Source organism: Silene latifolia, chromosome 10, assembly GCF_048544455.1.
Source record: "Silene latifolia isolate original U9 population chromosome 10, ASM4854445v1, whole genome shotgun sequence".
NCBI lineage: Eukaryota > Viridiplantae > Streptophyta > Magnoliopsida > Caryophyllales > Caryophyllaceae > Silene > Silene latifolia.
In genome coordinates, this window is record NC_133535.1 from 157,296,737 (window position 1) to 157,324,372 (window position 27,636).

Genomic DNA, 27,636 nt, shown 5'->3' on the forward strand with positions numbered 1-27,636 from the left:
GCATCTCCAATGGTTGAACAAAAGGACTTGCTTGCAAATTCTAAAAGTTTCAAGCTAGTTGCTCAACCATTGGAGAGCTTCACAAGAACTAGCTTAGTTTGAGCAACTAGCTCCATGGAGCTAGTAGCTCAAATGGACCCACAAAGAGATATGTGCCAATTAAATAAATGTATATTAGTCAATTTAAGCAACAACTCTTATAGCTTAACCATTGGGGAAGTTTGTAGCTTAAAAGTGTTCTAGCTCAAAAATGTGATGTGGAGAGTTAAGCTAGTAGGGTTGTTGCTTACCATTGTGGATGCTCTTACATGGCAAACTCCAATGGTGTAGCAACTAGCTTGTAATTTCTAAAAATTGCAAGCAAGTCCCTAAGCTATACCATTGGACTTGCTCTTATGGTATCCTTGAAATTCCATTTTTGTGCCCATGGTACCCCTAATGTAACGTGTTAAATGGAAGTTAAGTTTTGATGATGTGACAATAAATTAGTAATTAAAAATTACGGAAATTTCTCGTGATACCCCTAAATTTTGTCATATTTTTCATGGTACCCCTGCTTTTCATTTTTATTTCATATTTATTAATAATTTTTAATTACTAATTCCTTGTCACATCAACAAAATTTAACGGTCGTTACATTATGGGGTACCATGCACACAAAAATGGAACTTCAAGGGTTTCATAAGAAGATTCTTAAAAGAAGGGGTACCATGGAAAATCTAACAAAATTAAGGGATAACATGAGAAATTTCTCTAAATAAAATATCAAGCTACAATGTAAAGCAAGCGGGAGAGCTCACAAGCTTGTGAGTTTTGAGGGTCACAAGTGAGACTTATTGACATGGGCGGCCAAGAGGAGGAGCACTTCAACTCTTTGCACCGGGGCCCAAGGGAAAACAGGGCCTCAAAATTTTGAGCCCAATCCCTATGTACAGTCAAATATTATACTCGATGTATGATACATGAATACATCTACTATTCTGCTTCTTTATTTCCCACTTTCCCCAATTTTTTTTTTATTATGTAATTGGTTTATAGACTACACAATAGTAGTAAACTATTACACATCAGTCAGATTTTTAAAAGACACTTTTACTTTTTTTTATTTTTGTGTTTTATTAGCATTAAACGAATAGTTATTTTATAAAAATGAACCGTTTTATGGTGTGAGATCGTATTTTTTATAATTTGTTTTTTTACAAATGCCTAAAATATATCTTAGCATTTCCTTTTTTCAAAAAAAAAATTCTCTTTCGGTTCGTATCTATTACTATGAGTCGGTGTTAGAATATAAAACGAATCAAGGAACTTCAACCATCAGCTTAAGTTTTTGGTTGAGATGGTTTCTTGACATGGTATGAGAGTCAAGAAACTTCAACCGGTGATCAATAAGTTTTGTTTAGGAGCACAAATAAATGGTAATTTAATTTGAATTTTTGGGCCTCCATTATATATTCGGTACAGGGCTTCCCGAACTCATTGGCCGCCCACTTATCGATAAACATTAGTGTTTATATCTGGTCTAACCGTTACCCCGGTTGATCCCCTAACAATTTTATAAATTTTACATTACTAGTACATCCAACCCTTCCTTACCTCGCTTAGCATTAGCAAAGTAGAAAGAAACTGCGCAGCATTCAACATAGTCGATTACATTATGTTTGAAACTCGTCTGCAGCAAATTATCAACATTCGACAGGAAAACCGAAACTTCAAAAAATTTAGAGTTTGAAGTTCAGTAAGCCAGAGATGCCATTAAGCCCTTTATTCAGGGAATAAGCTACATATTCTCTGACTGAGATTTCCTTATAAAGTGGAGGATTATCTTCAGATAAAAGTTCTTTGATGGGTCCATAAGTTCTAGTTGAGAGCTGAAAACTTGTGCTGAAAAAGCATGCTACTGATATTCTCGGCCCGTCTTTGTTTGCCAGTACCCTGTGCTCTACACTCTTGAATCTGTCATTTGTTATCAACTGAAAATATACAATTAAAACACTGTAAGTCCAACATTTGGATTCTGCCAAATGCTGGGCATTATTTATATTAGAGTAAATTAATAATTACACCCTTTTATATACTCCCTCCTAGTCTCTATTTTCTTCCCTTTGTTTGTGGGCACGGATATTAAGATGAGGAATAAAATAAGAGTAAAAGAGTTGGGTGGGGTTTGCTGATAGGCAGTAGCGTTTATGGCGGGGGTGCAGGGGGGTTCATCTGCACCCCTTTCCCGAAAAATAGTTACAATATTCTTTAGTAAGGAGCACAATAATTAAGTGGGTCTAGTGGTTATTAAGATTACCTCTTAGTTAGAGGTCATGGGTTCTATCCTTACATTGAACAATTTTTATTTAATGTTATATTACCATACATTTTGTCCAATTAAACAATTTTTTTTCTCATATAACTCCATATTTTCATAGTTAAAAAATTTTACACACCCCGTCCATCAAATCCTAGAACCGCCTCTGCTGATAGGAGAGAGGGGTGAATAATTAGGAGTTAAATAATGAATTGTGGGGCCAAAACATTAAAGAAAGTAATAAAATATGGGTAAAAGAGCTTGGTGGGGTTTGGTGATAGGAGAGATGAATAAATAAAACGGAATAAGAGTAAATGTTTCCAAAATAAGAAAATGAGAAGAAAACTTGAATAATCCGTTTAAGGAAATAGGGAAGAAAATAGTGAATAGGAGAGAGAGTACTACTTTTCTTAAAAAAACTCACTTTTATAAACTTTTTAATAAATTACTCCCCTTAAATATTCTCAGGTTAAAAATTGCACCCATTTTGATTTTTAGGTGAAAAGTCGTTTTTTATTAAAATATTTGAGAGGAGTAATTTATTAAAAAGTTTATAAAAGGGAGTTTTTTTGTTTTTTTGTATATTTCGGTGATGGGGCATATTCTGCACCGCTGACCAAGTCAACACACTGAGCAAGGTCAAAGATATCCACAGCAAGTCAACGACTTAGCTCGCTAGCCGATCGACCCATCGGCCGCTAGCTAGCTGTATCGGCCGACAACCCGCCAAATGGACACATATCCGCGTACTCACATCCAAGACCCTCGGCCGGCCTGCCGTAGGTCCATCGGCCGAGGGTAGAACGGTCTTTCCACCTGATAAGCCACTTGGCCACTTGGCCACTACGTGACAAAAGGTAAAAGCCTATAAATACTCCTCAACCTTCATTGAGGAAAGGATCCAAGACATCCCACAACTAAACCTAATATCACACATAAACTGGTATTATCTCCCTCATCTCTCTACAATACATATCTAGCCAAGTAACACAACTTAATCCCTTGAGTTTACTGACTTGGGCGTCGGAGTGAGTACGCTTGGCACAAAGCCAAGCCCTCGCCTTCGTTCATTGTTGCAGGAGAGGCCGAGAGGAACGATAAGGACAAGAAGAATCCAACCAAAGACATTATTCTACAAGCCACGGGTGGTAACGATACTTGCTCTGGAATTACACCCGGAACAATTGGCGCCGTCTGTGGGGAAAAGACACTAGAAGCTAGTCACATTCATTCCCAAACAAAAAAAAAACCCAACAAAAAACCCACCCAAAGAGCTAAGAAAATGTCGAAACAACAAGATGCAATCGAATCGACGAAACGCATTTTACCAAGATGATACTTTCAACAATTGCGAGTCATACAGACCCTCCACCGGCGGTGTAGTCCAACCGGAGTTCGGGATGCCATCGATACCCGACACGCCGCGCCCGATAACCAGTCACCATCATGGGACATGTGGTTGACATAGCAAAACTGAAAATGCTCCTAGACCTAATTAGTAGTACGCCCGCTCACACTTTGTCACATCGACAAGAGCGGCGGAAACGTCCGGAGACCGGGGCCCAAAATGTGACTCCGAGAAATTTGGACGGAGCACTAGGAGAAGCCGACCCGCCAAGCCGCCGGGGAGCCCAAAGTGGGCGCGGTAGACCTAAGTCCTTCCCGCACTCGTGGGAGGACAGCGTCCCCGCCGCACGAACGAGGCTCACCCCGAAGAAGCCAGAGGAGCCCGACTCAGCAAAGTTGGAGAAGAAGTCCAAGTCGAAGAAGGAGCCCCTCCCGCTACGGGGGAAGGAGCCAGGTTAGGGACCCACGGAGCCGATCGCCGCGTGCCGTTCGACACGTGGTTAGGCAACCCCTCAACGCCTACGTCCTCGAAGTCCCGGTGCCGAATAAGCTCAAGCTGCCACCTCTGTCATACAAGGGGGATGGTGATCCAGTTGACCACGCTGAGGCCTTCGAGTCTTACATGTCGGTATGGGAGCAGCCCGACGAGGTCTGGTGCCGAATTTTCCCAACAACTTTGCATGGGATGGCTCAGAGCTGGTATAAAGGGCTTCCTGATGGCTCGGTGTACTACTACGCCGACCTGAAGGGCGCTTTCCTAGCCCAATACTCCTGCAACAAGAGAAGGGCCGTAGAGACATCTGACCTCCTAACTATCAGACAGGAGGGGGGGAGTCTCTCCGGAGCTATGTGAAGAGGTTTGATGAAAAGGTCCAGCAAATTCGGGAAATTAATCCCGAGCTGGCGGCCTTCGCGCTGATGAAGGGCCTCCCAAAGGGAGATTTTAAAAACGAGCTCATCAAGTGCGGAGGCCTTAGCATGGACGCCGCCAGGAAGTTGGCCGACCAAGCCATCAAGGTAGAAGACTATCACAAGGCCTGGGTAGGCCCCAGCGAAGCTGAGCACTCAGGGGAAAGACGCCGTGGCAACAATAGGTCACGGTCCGACGAAAGACGCCGTAAGAATGATAGGTCGCGGTCAGACAAGCCTGCCTGGAAGCAAAGCCCGGCGGATACCGGGGGGAGCTCGGGAACGTACTACAAAAAACGGTACGAAGATCGCACCCCCCTAGTCGCATCGGCCGCCGAGGTTTTCGCTTTAAGCAAGAACGAAGGCCAGAAATGGGATAGACCCCCTAGGCCGAGGAGTGACGGTGACACGAGCCAGTACTGCGAGTACCACGGCTACACCGGACACCTTACCAACGATTGCCGACACCTGAAGGATGCCATTGAGGAACTGATCCGAAAGGGGAGCCTCGGCAAATATGTTGCCAAAGGAAAAAAACCAGATGCCGGCGGATCGAACAATGAAGTCCACCGCCGAGCGGTTGGGAGTAGTCAATGTCGTCATCGGGGACCACGAGCGAGCAAAGGTCCGCTCATGAGCACAAACGGCCCCGGATGAGCCTCATCCGCCATCAACTTTGTGCCCAACACAAAGAACCCCGCTCCCAAAGATCCCAGACATGACCATTGGACAAAAAGACTACGATGGAGTCGTCGCTTTTCATAGCCACCCACTTACAGTCCGCCTGGACATAGCCGACCACTTGGTGAAGCGATGCTTGATTGACACAGGCGCTTACACAAACGTTATGTACGAGAAATGCTTTCTCGGCCTCGACCGAGAATCGAAGATCTCGAACCCCGCACCGACCCATTGTACGGCTTTTCCGGGACGGCCGGTACCCCGGGGGTCGGTTAGATTGCCGGTGAAGTTTGGCGAGGGAATACACCAAAGAGTGTTATGTCTGAGTTCATAGTCATCGACGGCGTGTCCGCCCACAACGTTCTCGTAGGCCGAGTCACTTTGAGCGAAATCGACGCTGTAATATCCATCAGGGCCCTGACACTGATATATGTCTCAGACCGGGGGGAGGCGCAGAAGCTCACCTCGGAAAACGAAGACCCCGATTTATGGGAGGTTTACGCTAATAGCTCGAAGGCCGACGTCGTTATTATCAGCCCAAACGGAGACGTGTTTGAGCACGCCTTGAAGCTTACCTCATTGGCCTCAAACAATGAATCCAAATACGAGACGGTAATAACCGGAGTTGAGCTAGCTAAAGCCGCCGGAGCAGAGCGTATCATGGTGACGACGGACTCACTCTTAGCGTCCAACCAGATCAAAGGCGAGTGCGAAGCCCAGGACTACGGGACGATCAGGTATCTAGTGAGGGTGAGAGCCGTCGCTTCAGAACTAAAATCCTTCCGGATACAGTACGCCCCCAGACCCGGAAACGATCGGACCATCGGCATGGTTGAAGGAGCAGAGACCGAGGAAGTAGAAATTGACCCAGGCCGCACCGTAACCATCGGTGTCAACCTGGAACCAAAATTCAGAGCCGACCTCTTGGACCTGCTGAGGAAAAACAAAGATGTCTTCGCATACTCGGCGGCCGAGATGCCAGGCGTAAGCCGGGAAGTGATTGTTCACAAGCTGAACGTACTCACCACCGCTCGCCCAGTCAAGCAGAGAATGAGGAACTCCTCCGCCGAGAAGGACGAGGCCATCAAAGCCGAAGTAGACAAATTACTAGCGGCGGGTTTTATCATGCCTTGTACTTATCCTGAGTGGTTAGCCAATGTTGTAATGGTGAAGAAGTCATCGGGGGCATGGAGAATGTGTGTAGACTTCACAAACCTTAATAAAGCATGCCCCAAAGATTGTTATCCCTTGCCTCGAATAGATAGTTTGATCGACGCCACGGCAGGCTACACCATGCTGAGCCTGCTGGACGCCTTCTCGGGGTATCACCAAGTGTTCATGGCCGAAGAAGACATGCCTAAATGTGCATTTATCACCGCCAACGGCACATACATGTACAAAATGATGCCGTTTGGTTTGAAGAACGCCGGAGCAACGTACACGAGGCTGGTGGACAAAGTGTTCCAAAACCAAAAAGGGCGAAACATTGAGGCTTACGTCGACGATGCTATTGTAAAAAGCAAGTCCGACAGTGAGCATCTAGCCGATTTACACGAAACATTTTGTTCACTAAGGAAATACAAGATGAAGCTCAACCCAATGAAATGCAACTTCGGTGTCCTAGGCGGTAAATTCCTGGTGTACTTGTCGGTGCGAGGCATAGATGCCAATCCAGACAAAGTCCGAGCGATCCTAGACCTGCCGGAACCAAGGAATCGAAAAGAGGTTATGATGCTGACCGGGAGAATGGCGGCTCTCGCCCGTTTCATCTCTCGGTCAGCCGACAAGAGCACCCCATTCTTCAGGGTATTGAAAGGAAATAAGGACTTCAAATTGGGGAGGAGGAGCGAGCACGGCTTTCAAGCAACTAAAAGCTCACCTTCGACTCTCCCAACTCGTCTCCAGCCGATCTTTGGGAGACGCTATACCTATACATAGCAGATTACCTCGGCCACGGTCGGCCACGCGTGATCATCGGGAAGAAGACAAACAAAGAACACCCAATCTACTTCGTCGACCATACACCGTTGTTGCCCGAGAGAAATTACCCACTAATCGAAAAAGCAGCCTTCGCCGTCGTCATCGCCACAAGGAAATTAAAACCCTACTTCGATGCACACCCCGTGACGGTCCTGACCGATCAGCCGTTGGAGAAAGCCTTGGAAAAATTCGAGCAATCCGGCTCATCAAATGGGCAAGGAACTTTCGGCTTCGGCATTCAATACAAACCAAGGCCTTCGATAAAGGGGCAAGCGCTTGCAGATTTCCCCGGCCGAGTGCACATATCGGGAAGAGCCAAACCCGGCATATGGGAGGTCTACACCGACGGCTCCTCCACGACGAACAGCTCGGGAGCCGGCATCCTTATCATCAGCCCAAACGGGGACGAGTTTGAGTACGCCCTGAAATTCACCTTCTCGGCCTCGAACAATGAGTCCGAATACGAGGCGGTGATAACCGGAGTTGAGCTAGCTAGGGGTCGCCGAGGAGCGAACACATCGTGTTGAAGATCGACTCATTGTTGGTTACCAACCAAATCGAGGGGGAGTATGAGGCCCGGACGATGGAATGGTAAGGTACCCGGAGAGGGTAAAAGCCGACGTAGCAAAATTGAAATCCTTCCAAATCCGGTGCGTTCCCGCATCCGAGAACAATCGGGCCGACGCTCTCTCTAAACCGCCACCAACCATCAAGAATGTCACCAACCGTGTTTGGTAGATATCGAGAATGCGAAAAGCATCACTGAGACCGTCGGCATGGTGGGTAACATAGAGACCGAGACAACGTGGATGACTCCTATAATGAAATACAAGCTTACGGGTGAATCTGGGAGGGCCGCAATCCCTCGGCCAAAATAAAAGGATCGCCGCCGTGTACCTGGTATTCGATGGGGAATCGTATAGGAGATCCGTAATAAGACCACTCTTGAAGTGTGTCGGTCCGGCCGACGACGCAAACTAATCTATCGACGAAATTCACGAGGGCATCTCGGACATCACATGGGGCAAGAACACTAGCCCACAAGGCTCTCCGAGCCGGCTACTTCGGCCCACCATGCTTCAAGATTCCGAACGAAGACCAAGAAGTGCACGAACCGTCGGATGCACGCCCCGGTGATACACGCTCCCTCCGAGACTTGCAGTGCGGTGCTTAGTCCCCTTCCCTTCGCGCAATGGGGGATGGACATGCTAGGGCCGTTCCCCGACCCTCGGAGGAAGGAAATTCTTAATCGTCGCCGTTGACTACTTCACCAAATGGGTTGAGGCCGTAGCGGTGCAAAGAAGACCACAAAGCAGCCGTCGAAAGGTAATGCTGGGAAAACGTTATAACCCGCTTCGGATTGCCCCAAGTTATGGTGTTTGACCACGGTCGAGAATTTTGGAGCGACTTTGATAATGAACCGGTTAGAGGAGCTGGGCATCAAGTTTGCGTACTCCTCCGTCTCGCCATCCGCAGAGTAACGGGCAAAGCGAGGCGACCAACAAAACCATCCTCAACGGCTTGAAGAAGACAGTTGAAGACCTTAAGGGAAGGTGGGCCGATGAACTACCGGCGTCTTGTGGTCCCTTCGAACCACGAAAAAGAAGCAACGGGATACACCCCTTCCACCTAGTCTACGGCTCCGGCGATCCCCGCCGATCGAAGCAACAAGTCAGCCGACATTCGAACGACCACCTTCGACCCGGTTGAAAACGAGGAGGGCCTAAGGGCTTCCCCGGACCTGGTCGAAGAGAGCCGAGACACAAAGACGCCCGAACTTGGCCGTATATCAGAACCGGATGAAGAGAGCCTACAACCGAAGAGTCCACAAAAGGGACTTAAAAATAGGAGACCTAGTCCTAAGGAAGTCGGCCGCCACCAACAAAGGAAATATTCATGGCAAACCGACGCCAACCGGGAGGGTCCCTCTGACAGAGTGGTTGAGGAGATGAGGCCGGGTACATACCGGGCCGACAGACATGGGAGGTGTGCCCTTGATGAGCCATTGGAACACCGACAACTTGAGAAAATACTTTGTATAGCGGCGGAGGTATCCAAACCCATTGTGGACACCCCAACGCACAATCATAACATATAAATGAAGCGCCCAAGTTCTCCATCAAAGTGTCTGTCCCCCTCCGAAACTTGCCACCAGACGAGGAAAGAAACGCTATCGAAGCCGCAACCCCGATTACCTCGGTCAAAGCCGAGAGCGACGGGGAACACGACGGCCGATACGCTAAAAGAAAAACGTATACTCGCCGCACCGAGACGCCAATCTAGCGGTCAATATGCCTACACGATTCTGGGCGCTTCTCGAAGCCGCAACCCCGATTACCTCGGTCCAAGCCGAGAGCGACGGGAACACGACGGCCGATACGCTAAAAGAAAAACGTATACTCGCGCACCGAGACGCCAATCTAGCGGTCAATATGCCTACACATTTCGACGCTATCGAAGCCGCAACCCCGATTACCTCGGTCCAAGCCGAGAGCGACGGGAACACGACGGCCGATACGCTAAAAGAAAAACGTATACTCGCCGCACCGAGACGCCAATCTAGCGGTCAATATGCCTACACAGATTCGACGCTATCGAAGCCGCAACCCCGATTACCTCGGTCCAAGCCGAGAGCGACGGGGAACACGACGGCCGATACGCTAAAAGAAAAACGTATACTCGGCGCACTGAGACGCCAATCTAGCGGTCAATATGCCTACACGATTCTGACGACGCTATCGAAGCCGCAACCCCGATTACCTCGGTCCAAGCCGAGAGCGACGGGGAACACGACGGCCGATACGCTAAAAGAAAACGTATACTCAGCGCACCGAGACGCCAATCTAGCGGTCAATATGCCTACACAGCACGGACGCTATCGAAGCCGCAACCCCGATTACCTCGGTCCAAGCCGAGAGCGACGGGGAACACGACGGCCGATACGCTAAAAGAAAAACGTATACTCAGCGCAATTGAGACGCCAATCTAGCGGTCAATATGCCTACACATTACGACGCTTATCGAAGCCGCAACCCCGATTACCTCGGTCCAAGCCGAGAGCGACGGGGAACACGACGGCCGATACGCTAAAAGAAAAACGTATACTCAGCGCAATTGAGACGCCAATCTAGCGGTCAATATGCCTACACAGTTACGGACGCTATCGAAGCCGCAACCCCGATTACCTCGGTCCAAGCCGAGAGCGACGGGGAACACGACGGCCGATACGCTAAAAGAAAAACGTATACTCGCCGCACCGAGACGCCAATCTAGCGGTCAATATGCCTACACGATTCGACGCTATCGGCCGCAACCCCGATTACCTCGGTCAAAACCGAGAGCGACGGGGAACACGACGGCCGATACGCTAAAAGAAAAACGTATACTCGCCGCAATTGAGACGCCAATCTAGCGGTCAATATGCCTACACGATTCGACGCTATCGAAGCCGCAACCCCGATTACCTCGGTCAAAGCCGAGAGCGACGGGAACACGACGGCCGGTGACGCTAAAAGAAAAACGTATACTCCGCGCAATTGAGACGCCAATCTAGCGGTCAATATGCCTACACGATTCTGGACGCTAAAAACGTTGAACACGGTTGGGACATGCATTCAAACCGCTCGGTCATGCCATGTGTAAAAACGAGCGCACTCAACTAGTAAAGTGGAAAAACAAACGAGGGAACCGTAATCAAAGCCCCGGCCAAGCCAGAGGCCGACAAAATAAGTTCATTAAGAATGATCACAACGAGAGTACAAACGACGGCCGTCCCCGTGGGGGTAGCCTAAACTCTACCTACCAAAGCATTACAAAAGCAAAGAAACAAAAGGAAAGCAAAAGATTACGGACTTAGGATTTGAAGCGCCAAAAGAATGGCGGGGAGAGAAGGCTCGACTGGTGGCCCCGAGCAATGAAGCTATCCGAGACGCCGGGTGAGTCTGGTGACGACCGCCCGTCTCCCTATGCCTGCCGTTGCCCTCCATCAGTAGCAACAGCATCTTCGGTGGCCGGCTTGGAGGAAGGCTGACCGTCTCCGGACACCTCCTTGGCCTCAGCAGTCTGAGCCGCCTTCGCCGCCTCCGCCTTCTCAGCAGCTCGCTTTCTCCGCACCTCGGCTATCTCATCCATGAATCGGTCATATTTTTCCCACGGGAAGGAGCCGTCGGGGATAGACCTTCGATTGCCTCTCTGCCGCCTCCTCGGCTCGGTCCGGAATCGGACGCACATTTTAGGGAGGAGATCATCTTGGAGCATCTCAATATCCTTCTCTTTTTGAGCAAGGATAGCCATGTTCTTGCCGAGCTCCTCCGCCTGCTTATGGAACCGAGCCTCCCACTCGTCCCTCTTGGCAACCACAGCGTCGTAGGCACCTTTATACCTATTCCGCTCCTCCATCATCTTGGCCGTGGCGCCATCGATCCTCAACCTTGGCCCTCTCGGCCCTCGGCGACTTCTCGGCCTCCTCCGCGCGCCTCACAAGAAGACGAAGATCCAAATTGAGCCTTCCCGCTTCCCCCTTGCGGCGGAGAGATCAAGCTTGAGCCGTGTGCAATCACCGGTCCCAGACCGGGCCGTGGCCTTTTCTTGCTCCCGGATAAGGGACACGGCCGACGACTCCATCTCCCGACCTCTTATATATCTTCTCGCCCTCCGCCACGAGCTCGGCGGAGTAAGCTTCGGGGAGAGGAATCCACGACGACGTTTTGGTCACCGGCCTTCTCGCCGCCTTCTCGATTGCCTTCTCGTCGCTTCCACCTTCTTGCCGTTCGGTGAGAACGGCAGCCGCCGGCGGTTGATCTACAAAAAATTTACACAGAGCATCCATGTCACCTTGTGTCGACACGTCGAAAGCTTTGTCACCGGAATGTCCAAATGAGCCGGCTAAATCCGAACCACAAGTTAAATCCGTACCGATTCGAACCCTCTTAGTTGGAGTCTTTGGTGGAAACAGTTCCTCCCCGGCAAGAACGGCGGAAGCGAGTGGATCTTTCCTCTTCTTTGGAGAAGGGGCCTTAGCAACAGTCACCTCCTCCTCAGAAATATGGATCACCTCCACGTGAACCTTTTCGGCCACTGGGGTCGAAGAGGGAGTTGCCATTGATACAGCCGCCGACTTGGACGCCGCCTTCTTCGATCTCTTCGGCACGCCGCCAAGAACCCGTGCCTGAGCCGTCTCCTGATCCAACGCCCTCGTATGTTTGTCCATGAGTTCGTTAGGGGATAGCCGGCGATCCTTCGCTCACCCGTAGGATGACGGATAAGAACTTTCCGTCCTTATCAAGCCCCGACCTCTTCAGTCCTTCTCGAGATGATCCCGGCCAAACCGATCTGCAAGAAACCAAGCAAGAGTTACACAAAAGAAGTAAAAACAAAGCTCGGAAAAAGGAACATAACGAGCAAAGGTGGGCCTCACACCGACCCCACTCACCCCAACAGGGCCGGGTATGAGGGCCGACGCGGCATAAGATCTCGTCCCGAAGAATAATGAGTCGGGGCGCCATCCCTCCTCGGATCAAATAGCCGCATTGCCCGCCTCTCATCCGCAGAAAGAGGGACAAAAGTAACGTCCATCTTAACCTTGCTACCCCGGGAGACGTATTTCTCATACTCTTCCCGGGTCTCACACCGTAAGTGAACGGGGCCCTGAAAAGACCGAGGCAACGGGTAGTCATCCCAAGACTTTGACATACACCCATCGCTCTTGCGCCTTTGCGGGAAGTAAGCTTGTTTACGGAGACATATCCCGGCTCCATCTGCACGCTGTACCACCCCACCCTTCGGGCGAACGACGGCCGAAGACTATGAAGTCGGCGGAATAAGTCGACCGTAGGGACCTCCCCTTTAAAGAGACAGAGCCACACAAAGCCGATTATTGTCCTCACGGCCAACGGATGCAGTTGGGCCACGGCAAGATTCATAGCTCTGATGATGGGCACGACGTGTTCGTTCAAAGGAAACCGGAGCCCGTACTCCAATTGCCTAATGTACACGCCGATATGACCCGGGGAGGACAAAGAGACCGCCCGATCCTCCCGAGGGTAAACAATTTTATACCCCTCACCAAGGAAGAAGTGATCTCCGAAAAGAGTTTCCCCGGAGTCGCTTGCGAATTTATTTGTCCAGCACGGTCAAGGCCGGTCGTGCAGCCTCACCATGGTCTGGAATAGCCCTCCTCCCACCACCAACGGGAGCCCCCTCACCACGATCCGGAGTAGTAACCCTCCCACCGTCACCAGGAGCCCCTCATCTTCATCCTCATCTTCCAACTCCTCCGGGAGAGGCATCTCGGCTGCGGGGAAGGAGACCTAGGGCCCCCAAACCTTAGCGGGATGGCCTCCAAAGGTGCCTCCTCCTCATCAAAACGCGACGGGAACCCCCGCCGCGAAGTACCAATCCCAAAGATCGCGAGAAGACATGATTCACAAAGATTATTAGCAAGAAAAAAAATGAAAGTTTGCTTGTTTACCTTAAAGAAAAACACTCGCCGGATCAAATACTCCGAAGATTAAGAAGAAGAAAACCCTTGAAAGTTTGGAGAGATGAAGATTTCAGAGAAAAATTTTCGAAAATAAAATGGAGGCCAAAATCACGGAATAACCGCCCTATTTATAGAGAAAAGCCCATGAAGAAGGACCAATCAGGGCACACCCGTGAAGCGTCAACCAATCGGCGAACACACACGTGTCGCGCATGCAACCGCATGAATGTCAATCGTCGCAATTTGAATGTCAATCAATGCAACAATGACCAAACGTCTTCAACACGCCTATTCACATCTCTTCGACTGTTCATCTCCCTCAAACAGATTCCTAGGTACCTAGTCTCCGCCGCGCTCGATCAACCAAGCCGGAAGCACGGGGGGGCAATCCAAATCAACCACTCTCGGCCCTGGTCTCGGCAAATATATTTCTTTTCCACATCGGATACCCTTTACGCATCCATGTGGAGGGGGGATATGGTATATGGAGCGGCCTAGCAAGAGCCACGCTGGTACACAAGAAGACACCGATCTGAGAAAGATTTTCAAATTTACTCTGCAGAATATACGCTCGGCATACATCGGAGCCCATACCACGGCATGACTACGCTGGGGCAAATTGATGGGGCATATTCTCGCACCGCCGACCAAGTCAACACACCGAGCAAGGTCAAAGATATCCACAAAGAAGTCAACGACTTAGCTCGCTTAGCCGATGCGACCCATCGGCTTCGCTAGCCAGGGTATCGGCCGACAACCCGCCAAATGGGACACATATCCGCGTACTCACATCCAAGACCCTCGGCCCCGTAGGTCCATCGGCCGAGGGTAGAACGGTCTTTCCACCTGATAAGCCACTTGGCCACTTGGCCACTACGTGACAAAAGGTAAAAGCCTATAAATACTCCTCAACCTTCATTGAGGAAAGGATCCAAGACATCCCACAACTAAACCTAATATCACACATAAACTGGTATTATCTCCCTCATCTCTCTACAATACATATCTAGCCAAGTAACACAACTTAATCCCTTGAGTTTACTGACTTGGGCGTCGGAGTGAGTACGCTTGGCACAAAGCCAAGCCCTCAGTTCGTTCATTGTTGCAGGAGAGGCCGAGAGGAACGATAAGGACAAGAAGAATCCAACCAAAGACATTATTCTACAAGCCACGGGTGGTAACGATACTTGCTCTGGAATTACACCCGGAACATTCGGATTAGATCAATTCAGGTTCGACTCTATTTTAGGTGAGGGACGAGAGCAAGGTGAAAAATTCTCATTCCGTGAGCTAAAGCATGAGCGACTCGATTACAACTACGCTTAACAAAAGAAAACTCGACTGACTCAAAAGAAGAACATAAAGAAAAAATATCGTCATAAATAAGAAACAAATCACTTCGACCTCGGACACGCTTCTTCAAATCGTGAACTACACTTAAGCAATCGCTTTCCACTTCCACCTTCATCAATCCCTTCCGTCTTGCCACGCTTAGACCCAACAAAACAGCTTCCGCTTCCAAGAGTTGCGGTTCTCGATCGACCTGCTCTTGCTTCGTGACTGCCCACATCACTCTCCCACCATCGTCCCTGCTCACCACGCCTAAACCCATCCCCCTTCCTTCCATACATCCCGCATCAACATTCACCTTACACCATCCTACTTTAGGCTTACTCCACACTCTTCCATTTCTGTTCCCCCCTTCGTCCTCCCTGCGCTCAGAACCCTCCCCCCTCATTTCATCCACCAGCTCACCCACCCGTCTTAGCACCCCATCCATACTCCACCTCGACCCGTCGAAAACCACCTTATTTCTTGCCTCCCATATAGCCCATAAACCCGTCATAAACTTCAGCCTCTCGCTGCCCCCAACTCCCTCATCACGGCCTCCACCCACTCCCTCACCCCCTCAAACCCTTCTCCCTTCAAAACTTCCACCCCCAACCCATCCCAAATCCCCCTAACCCAGTTACAGCCCCATACAACATGAAGACTAGTCTCCATATTGCACTGACAGATCGGACACTCATCATCTACTCCACGTAGCCTTTTAGCTATGTTTCGTTTCGTAGCGATAGCGTCATTGCAAAGTTGCCAAACAAATACCTTTATACGAGGTAGGACCGGGACTTTCCATATCTGCCCCCATAACCACTTTTCTCGGGTATAGTCTGACTGCTCCACCATTTCACTACCATCATCAACTAGATCCCAATAAGTTGTTCGAACCGTATACTCCCCATCCTTCGTCAGGTCCCAGCACCATTCATCTTGCCCTTCCGAGCTGCTTAAGCGGATATTCAAAACCCGGGCTGCTTCAAATGAAAGAAACAACTCCTCAACCAAAGCCTTATTCCAACGCCTCTCCCCCGGCACCATCAGCTCCTCAACTCGCATATGCTCATTACTATTTCCTCTCGGTGACAGGACTCTTTTTGCTTTCGTATTCGATATCCACGAATCACTCCATACACACGTATCTTTCCCATTGCCAACTCGCTTCCGAGCCCCCAGCTTCACCACATCCCGTGCTTCCCAAATGCTTCGCCATGTATAGCTTGGATTTGCGCCAATATCAGCCTCCATATAGGATGTATTCGGGAAGTATTTCGCCTTTAGTACCCGTGCCATCAACGAACCCCCTCCCGTCATAAGTCTCCATGCTTGTTTTCCCAATAAGGCCAAATTAAACATATTAAAATCACGAAACCCAAGTCCTCCTCTAGACTTCGGAAGGCATAATTTGTGCCACGCAATCCAAGGCATTTTACGCTTTCCACCCTCGGAGCTCCACCAAAAGTTTGAGACCAACGATCGCAGTTCATCACAAAAATTAGCCGGTAGTTTAAAGACACTCATTGCATATGTCGGAATTGATTGGGCAACTGCCTTTATCAATATATCCCGACCCGCCTTGCTGAGTAACATTCTCTACCATCCTTGTAATTTCTTACTAAGCTTGTCTCGTATAACCTTAGAGATTACCTGCCTCGAATGCCCTACCGCAGTCGGGAGCCCCAAATACTTCTCTTGTACATCCACCACCCTTACTCCAATCACCTCTGCCACACGGTTTCGCCTCACCTCTCGCGTCCCTTTACTAAATGATACAGTGGTCTTATCATAATTAACCATTTGCCCCGACGCCTTCTCATACTCATAAAGGAGCTCTTTTACTCTACCTGCTTCCGTCTCATTAGCCTTGACAAAGAAGATGCTATCGTCGGCGAAAAGGAGATGAGAGATCACGGGGGCATTTGGTGCAATTCGGATGCCATGAATAGAGTTGTTTTCCACCGCGCGCCTTAGCATACTCGAGAGAACCTCCGCACATAAGATAAATAGATATGGCGAAATGGGATCCCCTTGTCGGAGTCCTCTTTCCGGGGTAAAAGTACTGGAAACCGTTCCATTCACAAGCACTTCATAGCTTACTGTCGTGACACACTCCATCACCCTCTCAACCCAATCCTCAACGAACCCCATTTTTAGCAAGACAGCTTCCAAAAACTTCCATTCCACGCGGTCATAAGCCTTTGACATGTCGAGCTTAAGAGCCATATGTCCTCCCCCTCCCCGAGAATTCTTCATATAGTGGAACATTTCAAAGGCTAACAATATATTATCAGTAATTAAACGGCCCGGGGTAAAAGCACTCTGATTTTCCGACACTATATCCCCCAAAAACTGCTTCAACCTATTTGCCAAAACTTTTGAGACGATCTTGTATACCACATTACACAAGCTTATAAGCCGAAAATCCATCATTTTATCTGGCGCCTTTTTCTTCGGAATCAACACAATTTGAGCTTTATTCAAAGAAGGAGGAAAACTCGCCCCATTAAGAATATTCAAAACTTGTCGAATAACAGATGGTCCAACAATATGCCAATAAGTTTGGAAAAATAAACCATTCATACCGTCAGGTCCAGGAGCCTTCAGCGGGTTCATCTGATTCAGTGCCGTTACAACTTCCTCCCCGGTATACTCGGCCCTCAAAATATCATTCATAGCATCCGAAACTCGTCCTTCCACCCCCTGGAGAATGTCATCAAAATTCTCGGGATAAGTCGTGGAGAACAGACCTTTAAAATATCGAGTAGCAGCATCCGCAATATCACTCGTTTTCTCGTACACACGCCCATCTTCCTCCACTAACCTTTGAATCCGATTCTTCTCCCTCTGTTGGCTGGTCGTACGATGGAAAAATTTCGTGTTTCGATCCCCTTCGCGTAGCCAAATCGCCCTAGAGCGTTGTCGCCAGAATTTTTCTTCTTGTCTCAGGAGTTTCGCTATGTCCGCCACAATCAACCTCCTTTCTTTCACTGCTCTATTCGAGCTTGGGCCCTCATTAAGCCTTTTAAGTCGCTTCCTTTTCTTCTCCAGATCCCGTGTAATTCCTCCAATATTAATTCCCTTCCATTTCATCAACTCACTGGCACACTCTGATATCGTCTCAATAATATCGCATGCATCACGCTCCCACGCTCTTCTAATCGTTTCTTCACATCCTTCCTCCTCAACCAACACATGCTCAAAACGGAACCTTTTGCGCTGACACACCTCCTCTTTAGCCCTCTTATCGAACACCACCTTCAACGAAGCATGGTCTGACCACTCTCTGTCTAAATGAAAAAGTTTAGCATATGGAAATAAATCGAACCAGTCGGACGTACCCATAGCTCTATCAAGGCGGCATTGACGATTATTAACCCCTGCTTACCCATTATCAAACGTAAACATGTATCCCTCGAAAGGAATATCTCTGAGCCCACAAGCATCCACTGCATCCCGGAAATTATTCATTTGCCACTGTGCTCGGCTTCCCCACTTCATTTCAGTAGAGTACATAATTTCATTATAATCCCCTACACATAGCCATCGGTCATTCGACTGCGTAGCAAGCAGCCTAAGTTGTTGCCACGATAAGTGACGGTCCTGTAACGCCGGTCAACCATAAAAGCCAGTAATCCTGCATTTCGATTCTCCCAACTCGACATCAAAATCCATTACATGAACTGAAGCTAAACGAAGCTGACACTTTACCTCTTTACGCCAAAAGAAAGCTAGCCCTCCTGATCGACCCCGACTATCTACAGCCACCCCTTCATAACCTCCTATTTTCCTAATTATAACTTGCATATCTCTACTACTAAGTTTAGTTTCACACAAAAAAACAATGCTAGGGTCCTCTCTCCTGAGCAGATTTTTGAGTCCACATACTGCATCGGGGTTGCCCAGCCCCCTGCAGTTAAGGCTCAAGAGATTCATGAGGCCCGGCGGGGTTGAGCATCCTCAACCTCCGCCTCAGGTGAACATACACCCATGATAGTAAAACTTCTCTTCTTAGCTATCACGTCCTCCTCCATATCCTCCTCTCGAGCTCTCTTTCCCACAAGACACCCCACTTCCCTTGCCTCATTACTAGCAGCAGCTGTCGCCCTTGCCAGACGCCTCCACGAGCTAACACTCCCTTGCTGCACTCCATGACCCAATTTTCCTCCCATTCTCGTGTCCCCAATCCTCCATCCCGCTTCAGTCATCTCATGCCCCCCCTCATTCCTATCCAAAGCGCCTCCATCAGTCATAATAACTTCATCAACACTTCGGGTTTCCCTGCTCCTACCCTCTACCTCCTCAGTTTCTACCACCCGAGTCTCATTTTCCACGACATCTTCAGGTTTCTGCATTTTATGCTTATGTGAGACTGCTATTAGTGTCAGCTTCTCGATCATTTTCTCAATATCCTCATTCTCCCGCCTCTCTTCATCCTCAAACCTCTTATCTAGAGATCTCGCTACCTTCGGCTTGGGTTCAACCATGGAAGTCTTGGTAACCTTCCATGGTGAAGGTCGCAACCATTCCCCAAACTTCAATTCCCCCTCTTCGTATGGCCCTTCATCACATTCCTTTTCCCAATGCTCGAACAATCCGCATCCATAACAGAAATTGGGTAACCTTGCATACTTGACTGCAAACTTAGTTGATTTTCCATTTGGCAACTTGACCGTAACATCCTCCTTCAGTGGCTTTCTAGCATCCAAAAGCACCCTAATCCCCACAGCTCTCTCCACCTCCGGATTTGGTAACTTATCCATGCTTACGAATGCCCCAATCTGCGACCCCAGGAAACGAAGATTTCCTTCATTCGACTTGCCCCTAATAGGTAAGTCATACACACGTACCCACATCGGAACACGGAACAAAGGCGTTTCAGAAATCTTCCCCATATCACACGGTTCATTAAGGCACCATATATGTTTATCAAAATGCCATGGTTGTCCCTCTAAAACCCTACTCTTATCTTTAGCGATGGACAAACGGAACGCAAAAATTTTATCTTTAGGGTTTAGAACATTACCGATTATTGTGCCCTTCGGATTCCACAACTTTACCATCGTATCGATCGCGGCCTTTACATTGATAGCCTTCGTAGTCCATAATTTCCCAACGAGCATAAGATCCGAACTCTACTTCTCACCTTCATCATCTCCGACATCCCATATAAACTCCTCCCTCCCATCATCTACCCCTCCACTCATAATCTGCTTGCCATCCCTTTGACACGAGCGCTCATCCATAATTCGCACAGAAGTAAACAAAAGAACTTTAACGAAACCCTAACGAAAAGAAAGCAAGAAAACGAAAAGGAAAGCACGGCCCAATGTCAGAGACACAGGACGAAACCTAGATCGAAAAGGAAGAACAAAGACGACTCCGACGAACTCTCCACAGGAAACCCTAGGAGCACTAAGTTTAGCACTAGTGTTAAAAAGACGGGGCTTTTTCGTCTGAAATAAGACGGACAAAATGTAACGTTTTCACGATAAAATGTAAACATTACCTGATAGACTGCTACCATCAGTTTATTGTTAAAAAGTGACAATTTTAGTTATAACATTTTATCACTAAATAGTCACTTTTTATTATAAAATGTTTCACATTATCTCGTCTTAAGTTAAGACCGTCTTAAGAGATTCACCTGTAAGAGATCTGCTATGTTGATCACAAGCGCGCCTGGGGCAGGAGGAACATCAAACCATTGATTGTCATGTAAAATCTGAAGACCACCAATTTGATCTTGTAGTAACACAGTCAAGAAACCGTCATCAGCGTGCTTTGAAGTGCCGAGAGTTAACTCAGGCTGCGGACAAGCTGGATAGTAATGGCATACAACAGCTAGTCCCTCGCTACAACCCATGTCGTTTAGATGACACGGGTTCAACCCGAGTGCCTCTGACAGCAGCTCCATCAGGAGTTTTCCCAGTTGCATCACTTGCTTCGAGTACTCGACTAATATTTCCCTGATATCAAATACAACAACAGTAACAAAGCCTTAGTTCTGCGTGCAGAATTGCAGATGTCGACTAACTTGGTAAATACGAGTAAAAAAGTAAAGGATATTCTCTCGTGTACCCCTAAACTTTTTCGTTTTCTAAGGTGTATCCCTCGTTTTTCACAAAAAACTTTGACCGACAATAATTCTCTGTTACGAGTTCAGAAAATGGTCATTTTTTCAGAAAACGGTCATTTTTTTTTTCAAACCAATTATTTCGTTAAGGCCATGAGTTTGAAAAAAAAATCACCGCTTTTTGAATTCGTAGCCGGTAGTTATGGTTGGTCAAACTTTTCTAACGAATAAACTTTGACCGACCATAATTCTCTGTTACGAGTTCAGAAAACGGTAATTTTTCAGAAAACGGTAATTTTTTTTTTCAAACCAATTATTTCGTCAAGGCCTTGAATTTGAAAAAAAAATATCACCGCTTTTTGAACTCGTAGCCGGTAATTATGGTTGGTCAAACTTTTTTAACGAATAAACTGACCGACCATAATTAATTCCAAAATACGAGTTGAGACGTCAGTGAAATTGTTTTCAAATTGAAGACCTCTTAAAAAACCGTCAATTTGAAAAAAAAGTTTATCGAATTCTGAACTTGTAGCCAAGAGTTATCGACGGTCAAAGCTTTTTCCAAGAGAAGAGGGGTACATCATAGAAAATGAAAAAGTTGAGGGTACACGAGAGAATATTCTAAAAAGTAAAAACAGAGAAAAATCAAGAGCGGCGAGATGAACTGACCTGCAAGTAGAAGGCAAATCTTCTGGTTTGGGAGGTTGAGGAGCCATGAAACAATAAAAGGTGTCCCTCCAATTAGCTGCAGGTCCGGTGTACAAATCGTAATTGCTATTATAAACCATCTTCTTCGATGAATCTCGAGTATAGTATTCTTTCTTCACTTCATCGTCTTGCTCATAAAACCGCTTTGCACCTTTCAACATCTCCTCCAAAACAAGGACAGGAATCCCATGATTCAGAACTTGGAAGAACCCCCATGTCTCGGATGCCTCTCTGATCCTCGAGACGATGATCTTCCGTGAGTCACTAAGATCTATGATTGGAATACTGGCATGGGTTTTTGAAGGGGTTGAAGACAAAGATGGATCATTTGAATGAATGAAAAACTTGGGAATTGTTGTTATGCCGGAATCTACTAAGCCTTTTACACCGGCTTTTGTTTCATCAAATGCTTTCAATTCGGCTGCTCTGTCATATTTGGAGTTAATTGCAGAGATCATACTGTTACTAAATATAGATAAGATTTTCGTGTATCGAATAGAAATAGAAGTGAAAGAGTTTGCTACGGAGCAAACTAATATAGATAAGATTTTCAGTGAATGGACAAAAGTGTATGCTTTAGCAGCCAAGGCTGACTAAATGTGTGTCTAAAAAGCATCAGGACCATTCATGACATTGTCTGGAATACGGATTTCCGATGTGATATCAAGACCAACAGTTGCGAGCGACCTAATCTCGCTAAATTCAGACAATTACAACAAAAATGCAGTTAAATACGGTCAAAGCAACCGTCGTTTTGCCATTAACATGATTGAAGAAATTCCAAATGTCTACATTTTGATTAAAATCAGAACACTGGAAGAAAGTTCCGATCGGAGTAGAGAAAGAAAACAGATGACAACTAAAAGCTTACAAAAAATTTCATTCAGAATAAATTTGGAATTTCTCCGTGATTCTTCTCTACTGTCGAATGCCTAAAACGTCACAAAAGCTTAGCTAAAAAAGCCCTTTCTTTCCCTAATCAATTTGTTTTCGATTTGTGGGACTTCTTCTTGCTGTGTCTCCTTGGCGCCGAGTTCCTCATGCCAATGAAAAACAGCAATGCGCCAAACAATGCCAGATTCTGCAGGGAAATTTGATTCCAGTGTTCAAATTTTTTTGTAACGATAACAACGAAAAAGAAAATGTGTAAAATCATAATAGGTCACCTGAGTGAATTTGACAAAGAGCAGAGCAAATTCCTTGCGGTCAGCATCGTAGTTATAGAAGTCGTACAAGATAGGAGTAGCAAGAGCCTGGTGTAATAGCTGCAGGGAAAAAAGGCGAGATGAATGTCTGAAATCAGTCGTGTCGATTGTGAAACAAAAAGGCAAACAGATTTAAAAACATTACTGTACGTACCAGAAGATAAGCTCCCAAAGAGCTTCCAAATGCAAAGAGAAGACTGCCAATACCCTTCAAGGCTATTGCACCTGCAATTATATGTTTCATCTGAAGTAAAACAGAAACTTAGTCAGCTGTGACTAATGAATTCAAACGTGACAACAACAACATCATCAGAGCCTTAATCCCAAAATTATTTGGGGTCGGCTGACATGAATCATCAAAAAGCGAAAATATAGAAAAGAAAAGGTGAAAAACAAAAGGGCGGTGAAACATAATACAAAAGCCAGGAAAACTTGTAGATTTTAAAATCGGAGTCCGGATTCCTTTTATTAAAACTTAGACTTTAAATCGAGACTAAAGATTAAAAAGATTTTGAAAATCGAAGTAAAACTTAAGGGTCCGGAATACCTTAAAACTTAGACTTCGTAAATGACGACGACTAAATATTCTTTTTGGGGATTTTAACCTTGCGACCTATTGATGGCAACGAGAATTAAAGAGGAATAAGAGCAAAATGCTTTCTCACCTCAACAGGAGGCAGTTTGAACCCGGTGTATGTTGTCACATTTTTAGCGAATACATCGAACTTGGGTTGCAGAGCCCTAGCTGCTGGGCCGCCATCAACACCAAAGTCATTGAACCTGAAACATAATATGTTATACATATAAGAGCCAACATTTTATAGCTTTTGCTATTCCGACTCTTCAAAGTTCATACTACCCTGCATAACGATCTCCTACACTGAACATGATTATGACACTTGGACACTTAATTTCGAACAAAAAACATGAGATCTTTCACAAAATAGCCGAGTCTCAACACTTGGACGTGCAACCATGTTGGATCCTAGGTCAGTCTAATCAAGTCTTATTATAATAGCTTATAGAGTTGTAGCGCGGCGAGTATCAATAAATGCAAATCACAGCTCAAGTGAAACATGATGCAAACATGCCCAATATTTTCCAGAAAGTTGAGGAAATCAAACCCTACCATCTAAGATGATATATTTCTATAGGATTTTGGAATGCAACGCAACAATGCACGGAACAAGGAAACTTGTGTTACGACAATCTCATATCAAGACCAACCCAAATACTTTCATTCCTCATTTGGTGAAATGATTACTAGATTAGCGAACATCAAAACATACTGTGACAGGAGTAGAGTCTCTCAATATCTAATGAGGTTCAATACTTCAATCCAAAAGCTCTAGCTCAAGATCCTTTAAAAGCGGAAGAAACATTTATCATAGCCAGAAAGATCGCCGACAAATCAGTACAAACCATTTACTTACTCAAGCTAAATCACCAATCAAGTACATTCTTCACTACCCCAACAGCATAAAGTTTCAATCTTTACCCATTATTCCGCAATTAAAAACATCAACTTTCAAACTTTACCTAATGTAACACAGTTAAATACACAAAGATTCAATCTTTACCTATGTAACCCAATTTGTGCAACAACAAAGCCTTAGTCCCAACACGGTTTGGGGTCGCAATTAAACACATCAACTTTCAAACTTTACCTAATGTAACACAGTTAAATACACAAACATTCAATATTTACCTATGTAACCCAACAACAACAACAACAAAGCCTTAGTCCCAACACGGTTTGGGGTCGGCTAACCTGAATCATCATCCGAATCCGTAACAATTATTTGTTCTAATAGGTTTAAAAACACAATGTCATGCTAATCAGCTAAAGATCTAGATGTTGCTAAACATGCATGCTTAAAATCAAATCAAACAAATTAAAAAAGTTCAATTAATCAGAAATTCAATCAACAACAGCATAATAAAAGCTTAATCAACAATTCAACTAAAAAGATCCGAGATTTACAACAAACATCAAACAATTTCATTCTCAAAAACCCTAATTTCAGCAATGTAAACTAAACCCTACAGAAATTAAATTCAGATCTTGTAATTTAAAAAAATTAATGGAAATTGATTTAGAAGTAGAAGTAGAAGTAATATACTCTTGATAAGCAGAGAGAGCAAAGAGAGAAACGAAGAGAACTCTTCCGACAAAGGATGTAAACGCCATTGTTGTGTTTTCCTTCGAAAAATTGAAGCTTTCTCTCTCTTTGTTTTTATTGTTTCTCTCTCTAGAGAATTGAGGAAAATGCCCGCTTTTGAATTTTCAAATGTTGTTCGGCACTTTTTAACTCACTAAAGAGGTCGTGACTAGGTGACGACGTGAGGTCAAGTGAGGTGAGTTTTCCTTCTTTCTTTTTTTTCCAAACCAAGCGCGTGCTTAATCGTTTTATAAAAGAGGGGAAGCGGGATTTGAACCTGATACTGTTATTCATAATATTTCGGTCTTAATCATTAAAGAAAGATATCTTCGGTTCAACTTAGACCATGTTCTTTTGAACTTAATTTCAACTCGATTCAGTTCAGTTTAGCTTTATTCAGTTCAGGTCAGTTTAGTTCAGCTCTTCTCTTCATAAATTAACTCTTAGACCCTGATATATAATGACTAATTTATATATCAGGTATACTCATAAGTCGTAACGATTTGAATTCAAAATGACCCACAAATTTACCGTAAGGTAAGAGCTTAAACCTAATCGATACAGTCGAAAATTGAATAAATATAAAAGAAATATAGGCTTAGATAATTCGGAACTATATAAAAATATACGGAGTATGTTAATTATTCCAATGTTTAGAGTTATGTTATCTTGACTAGGGTAGTGACTCGATATTAAAGTATCGGATACGACTATTTTGTGCAATTTTTTCATTTTTTGGTCTATATCGAAATGTCGTGTTGTATCGATTACGATAAATGATAGGACAACTATGACTTATGTGAAGTATTGGAGTATATAGGTTTAGAATCCCCTTATACTAAAAGAATAAGAGATCTCAAAATTTTCCCGCCTAAAGGAAAATTACTCTCCAATTGGGCTTCAGTATGTAATATTTACAATTGGGTCATACTGTTTAATTTCACTTACTCTCCCTCATTCAAAGTTTCAAACCAAAGGTTACATTCTCTTTTCGGGAGTCCAACTTCACAAATTTTGACGGTAAATATTATCAAAAGTATAAAATGTTGATAGTTGAAATTTAAATATATACTAGATTGCATGCCCGGTCGTTGACCTGGTAATATCTTAGCAAGGTTTCAAAGCTATTGGGCAAGTTAAGCACTTAAATTGCTTTTCAAAATTGAAACGTCAAATTTTGTACCAGATCTTAAAAAAAAAAAAAAAAAAATAAAATAAAATAAAATCTAATTCCCCAATGAGACGGTCTTACAAATAAGATTATAAGCTTGATTTTTAGAGCTATGGGATCGGTTGGGTCACTATAATGTCGGATTCTGTCCATCAACCCTCGAGGTTGTTGTCCATCAACCCTCGAGGTTGTTACTCATATTAATTTGTGCCCCGTTTGGAAGTGACAATCCTTGTATGAATTCATCTATATCAAATTGATCATTAACTTTTTATGCTCCGGTCGGCAGAGAACTTTTTTTAGCTTCTAAACATTGCACTTCTTGAACATCATAGCTAATAACTTCTTGAGTATTATCAGTGTTATCCTTATCTTTGTCCTCACAATCGAGTATCATCGCTTCTTTATATATCTCCTCTGTAACCTCTAGGCAGAGTTGCCATTACCTTGAGGCAGAACTTCACCCACATAATCTTGGATAGGGTTAATGATTCCAGAACTGCACCCTGCTGGTTGTCATATTCAATACGACCTCGTTTACTCATACTGCCCTTGCAATCTAATGGCATGATCTTAGCATATGTCGTCATGATCATCATCATCATCATCAGTAGAATCCGATTTCTTGGTGAGATAGCAGACACTATCTCATTGTTTTCATCAACGTCAAGATAATACTCATACATCGCCCACTCATCCTCATTTCCATTACTATTCCCACCAATCGGCTTAAACGGTCATGGTAGAGGAGGTATAATGAGACTTATATAGGAGTATATGGAGATTGAGAGTCATATGTGCATTAATCTATCAAAGGTTGAGTCAATATTTAAATTAGATATTTATCTTTTTATATTTGTTTACCTGATTTATGTAGATAACTTTTCAATAATTTACAACTAGTTTCTCCCGTGTAAAAAAATGCACGGGTCGATTTTAAATCAGTATGAATATAATTAGATATAATATTTATTTTATCAACAATTAAATAAAAAAATATGAATTGAAATTAAGTTAGAAAATTGACATTGAATTAAATTGAAATGTAACCTTAATATGGTAAGATTGACAACATATTCTCATGAGATAATTAACTATAAACTCATTACCATAATTAGTAAGAATATATTGTTAATCTTACCATATTAAAGTTATAACATGTGCCCTTAGGACACATTTTAGAAAAACCGTTAAATAAATTACCCAAACGCTTGTATAGAATTTGTTGGAAATTTTAATTATTTTTTATTAAGATAATGGGTAGGCCCTACATTAGAAAATT

The 27,636-nt window shown here is 45.3% G+C and overlaps 2 protein-coding genes across 2 annotated transcripts; both read right to left on the reverse strand.

Moving 5' to 3' along the window:
* Nucleotides 1-1,393: 1,393 nt before the first annotated feature.
* LOC141606541 (1-aminocyclopropane-1-carboxylate oxidase homolog 1-like) lies at nt 1,394-22,396 on the reverse strand. Its single transcript, XM_074425700.1, has 3 exons — nt 21,778-22,396; nt 20,680-21,001; nt 1,394-1,973 (listed from the first exon to the last, which is right to left on the reverse strand). The coding sequence occupies exons 1-3, from the start codon at nt 22,272-22,274 to the stop codon at nt 1,722-1,724; spliced, it is 1,071 nt and encodes a 356-aa protein (XP_074281801.1). The 5' UTR covers nt 22,275-22,396; the 3' UTR covers nt 1,394-1,721.
* Nucleotides 22,397-22,538: 142 nt separating this feature from the next.
* On the reverse strand, nt 22,539-25,337 carry LOC141606542 (uncharacterized). Its single transcript, XM_074425702.1, has 5 exons — nt 25,145-25,337; nt 23,687-23,801; nt 23,176-23,265; nt 22,983-23,081; nt 22,539-22,897 (listed from the first exon to the last, which is right to left on the reverse strand). The coding sequence occupies exons 1-5, from the start codon at nt 25,210-25,212 to the stop codon at nt 22,796-22,798; spliced, it is 474 nt and encodes a 157-aa protein (XP_074281803.1). The 5' UTR covers nt 25,213-25,337; the 3' UTR covers nt 22,539-22,795.
* Nucleotides 25,338-27,636: the final 2,299 nt, after the last annotated feature.

Excerpts from the sequence above, each read along its gene's own strand:
- LOC141606542 (XM_074425702.1), bottom strand. The coding sequence starts at position 25,212 with ATGGCGTTTACATCCTTTGTCGGAAGAGTTCTCTTCGTTTCTCTCTTT. Across the intron at positions 23,802-25,144 it reads GCTCTCTCTGCTTATCAAGA|GTTCAATGACTTTGGTGTTG; the intron begins GTATATTACTTC and ends ATTATGTTTCAG. Across the intron at positions 23,082-23,175 it reads CTTTGGGAGCTTATCTTCTG|CTATTACACCAGGCTCTTGC; the intron begins GTACGTACAGTA and ends TTTTCCCTGCAG.
- LOC141606541 (XM_074425700.1), bottom strand. The coding sequence starts at position 22,274 with ATGATCTCTGCAATTAACTCCAAATATGACAGAGCAGCCGAATTGAAA. Across the intron at positions 21,002-21,777 it reads GATTTGCCTTCTACTTGCAG|GGAAATATTAGTCGAGTACT; the intron begins GTCAGTTCATCT and ends ATTTGATATCAG. Across the intron at positions 1,974-20,679 it reads ACATAGCAGATCTCTTACAG|TTGATAACAAATGACAGATT; the intron begins GTGAATCTCTTA and ends GTATATTTTCAG.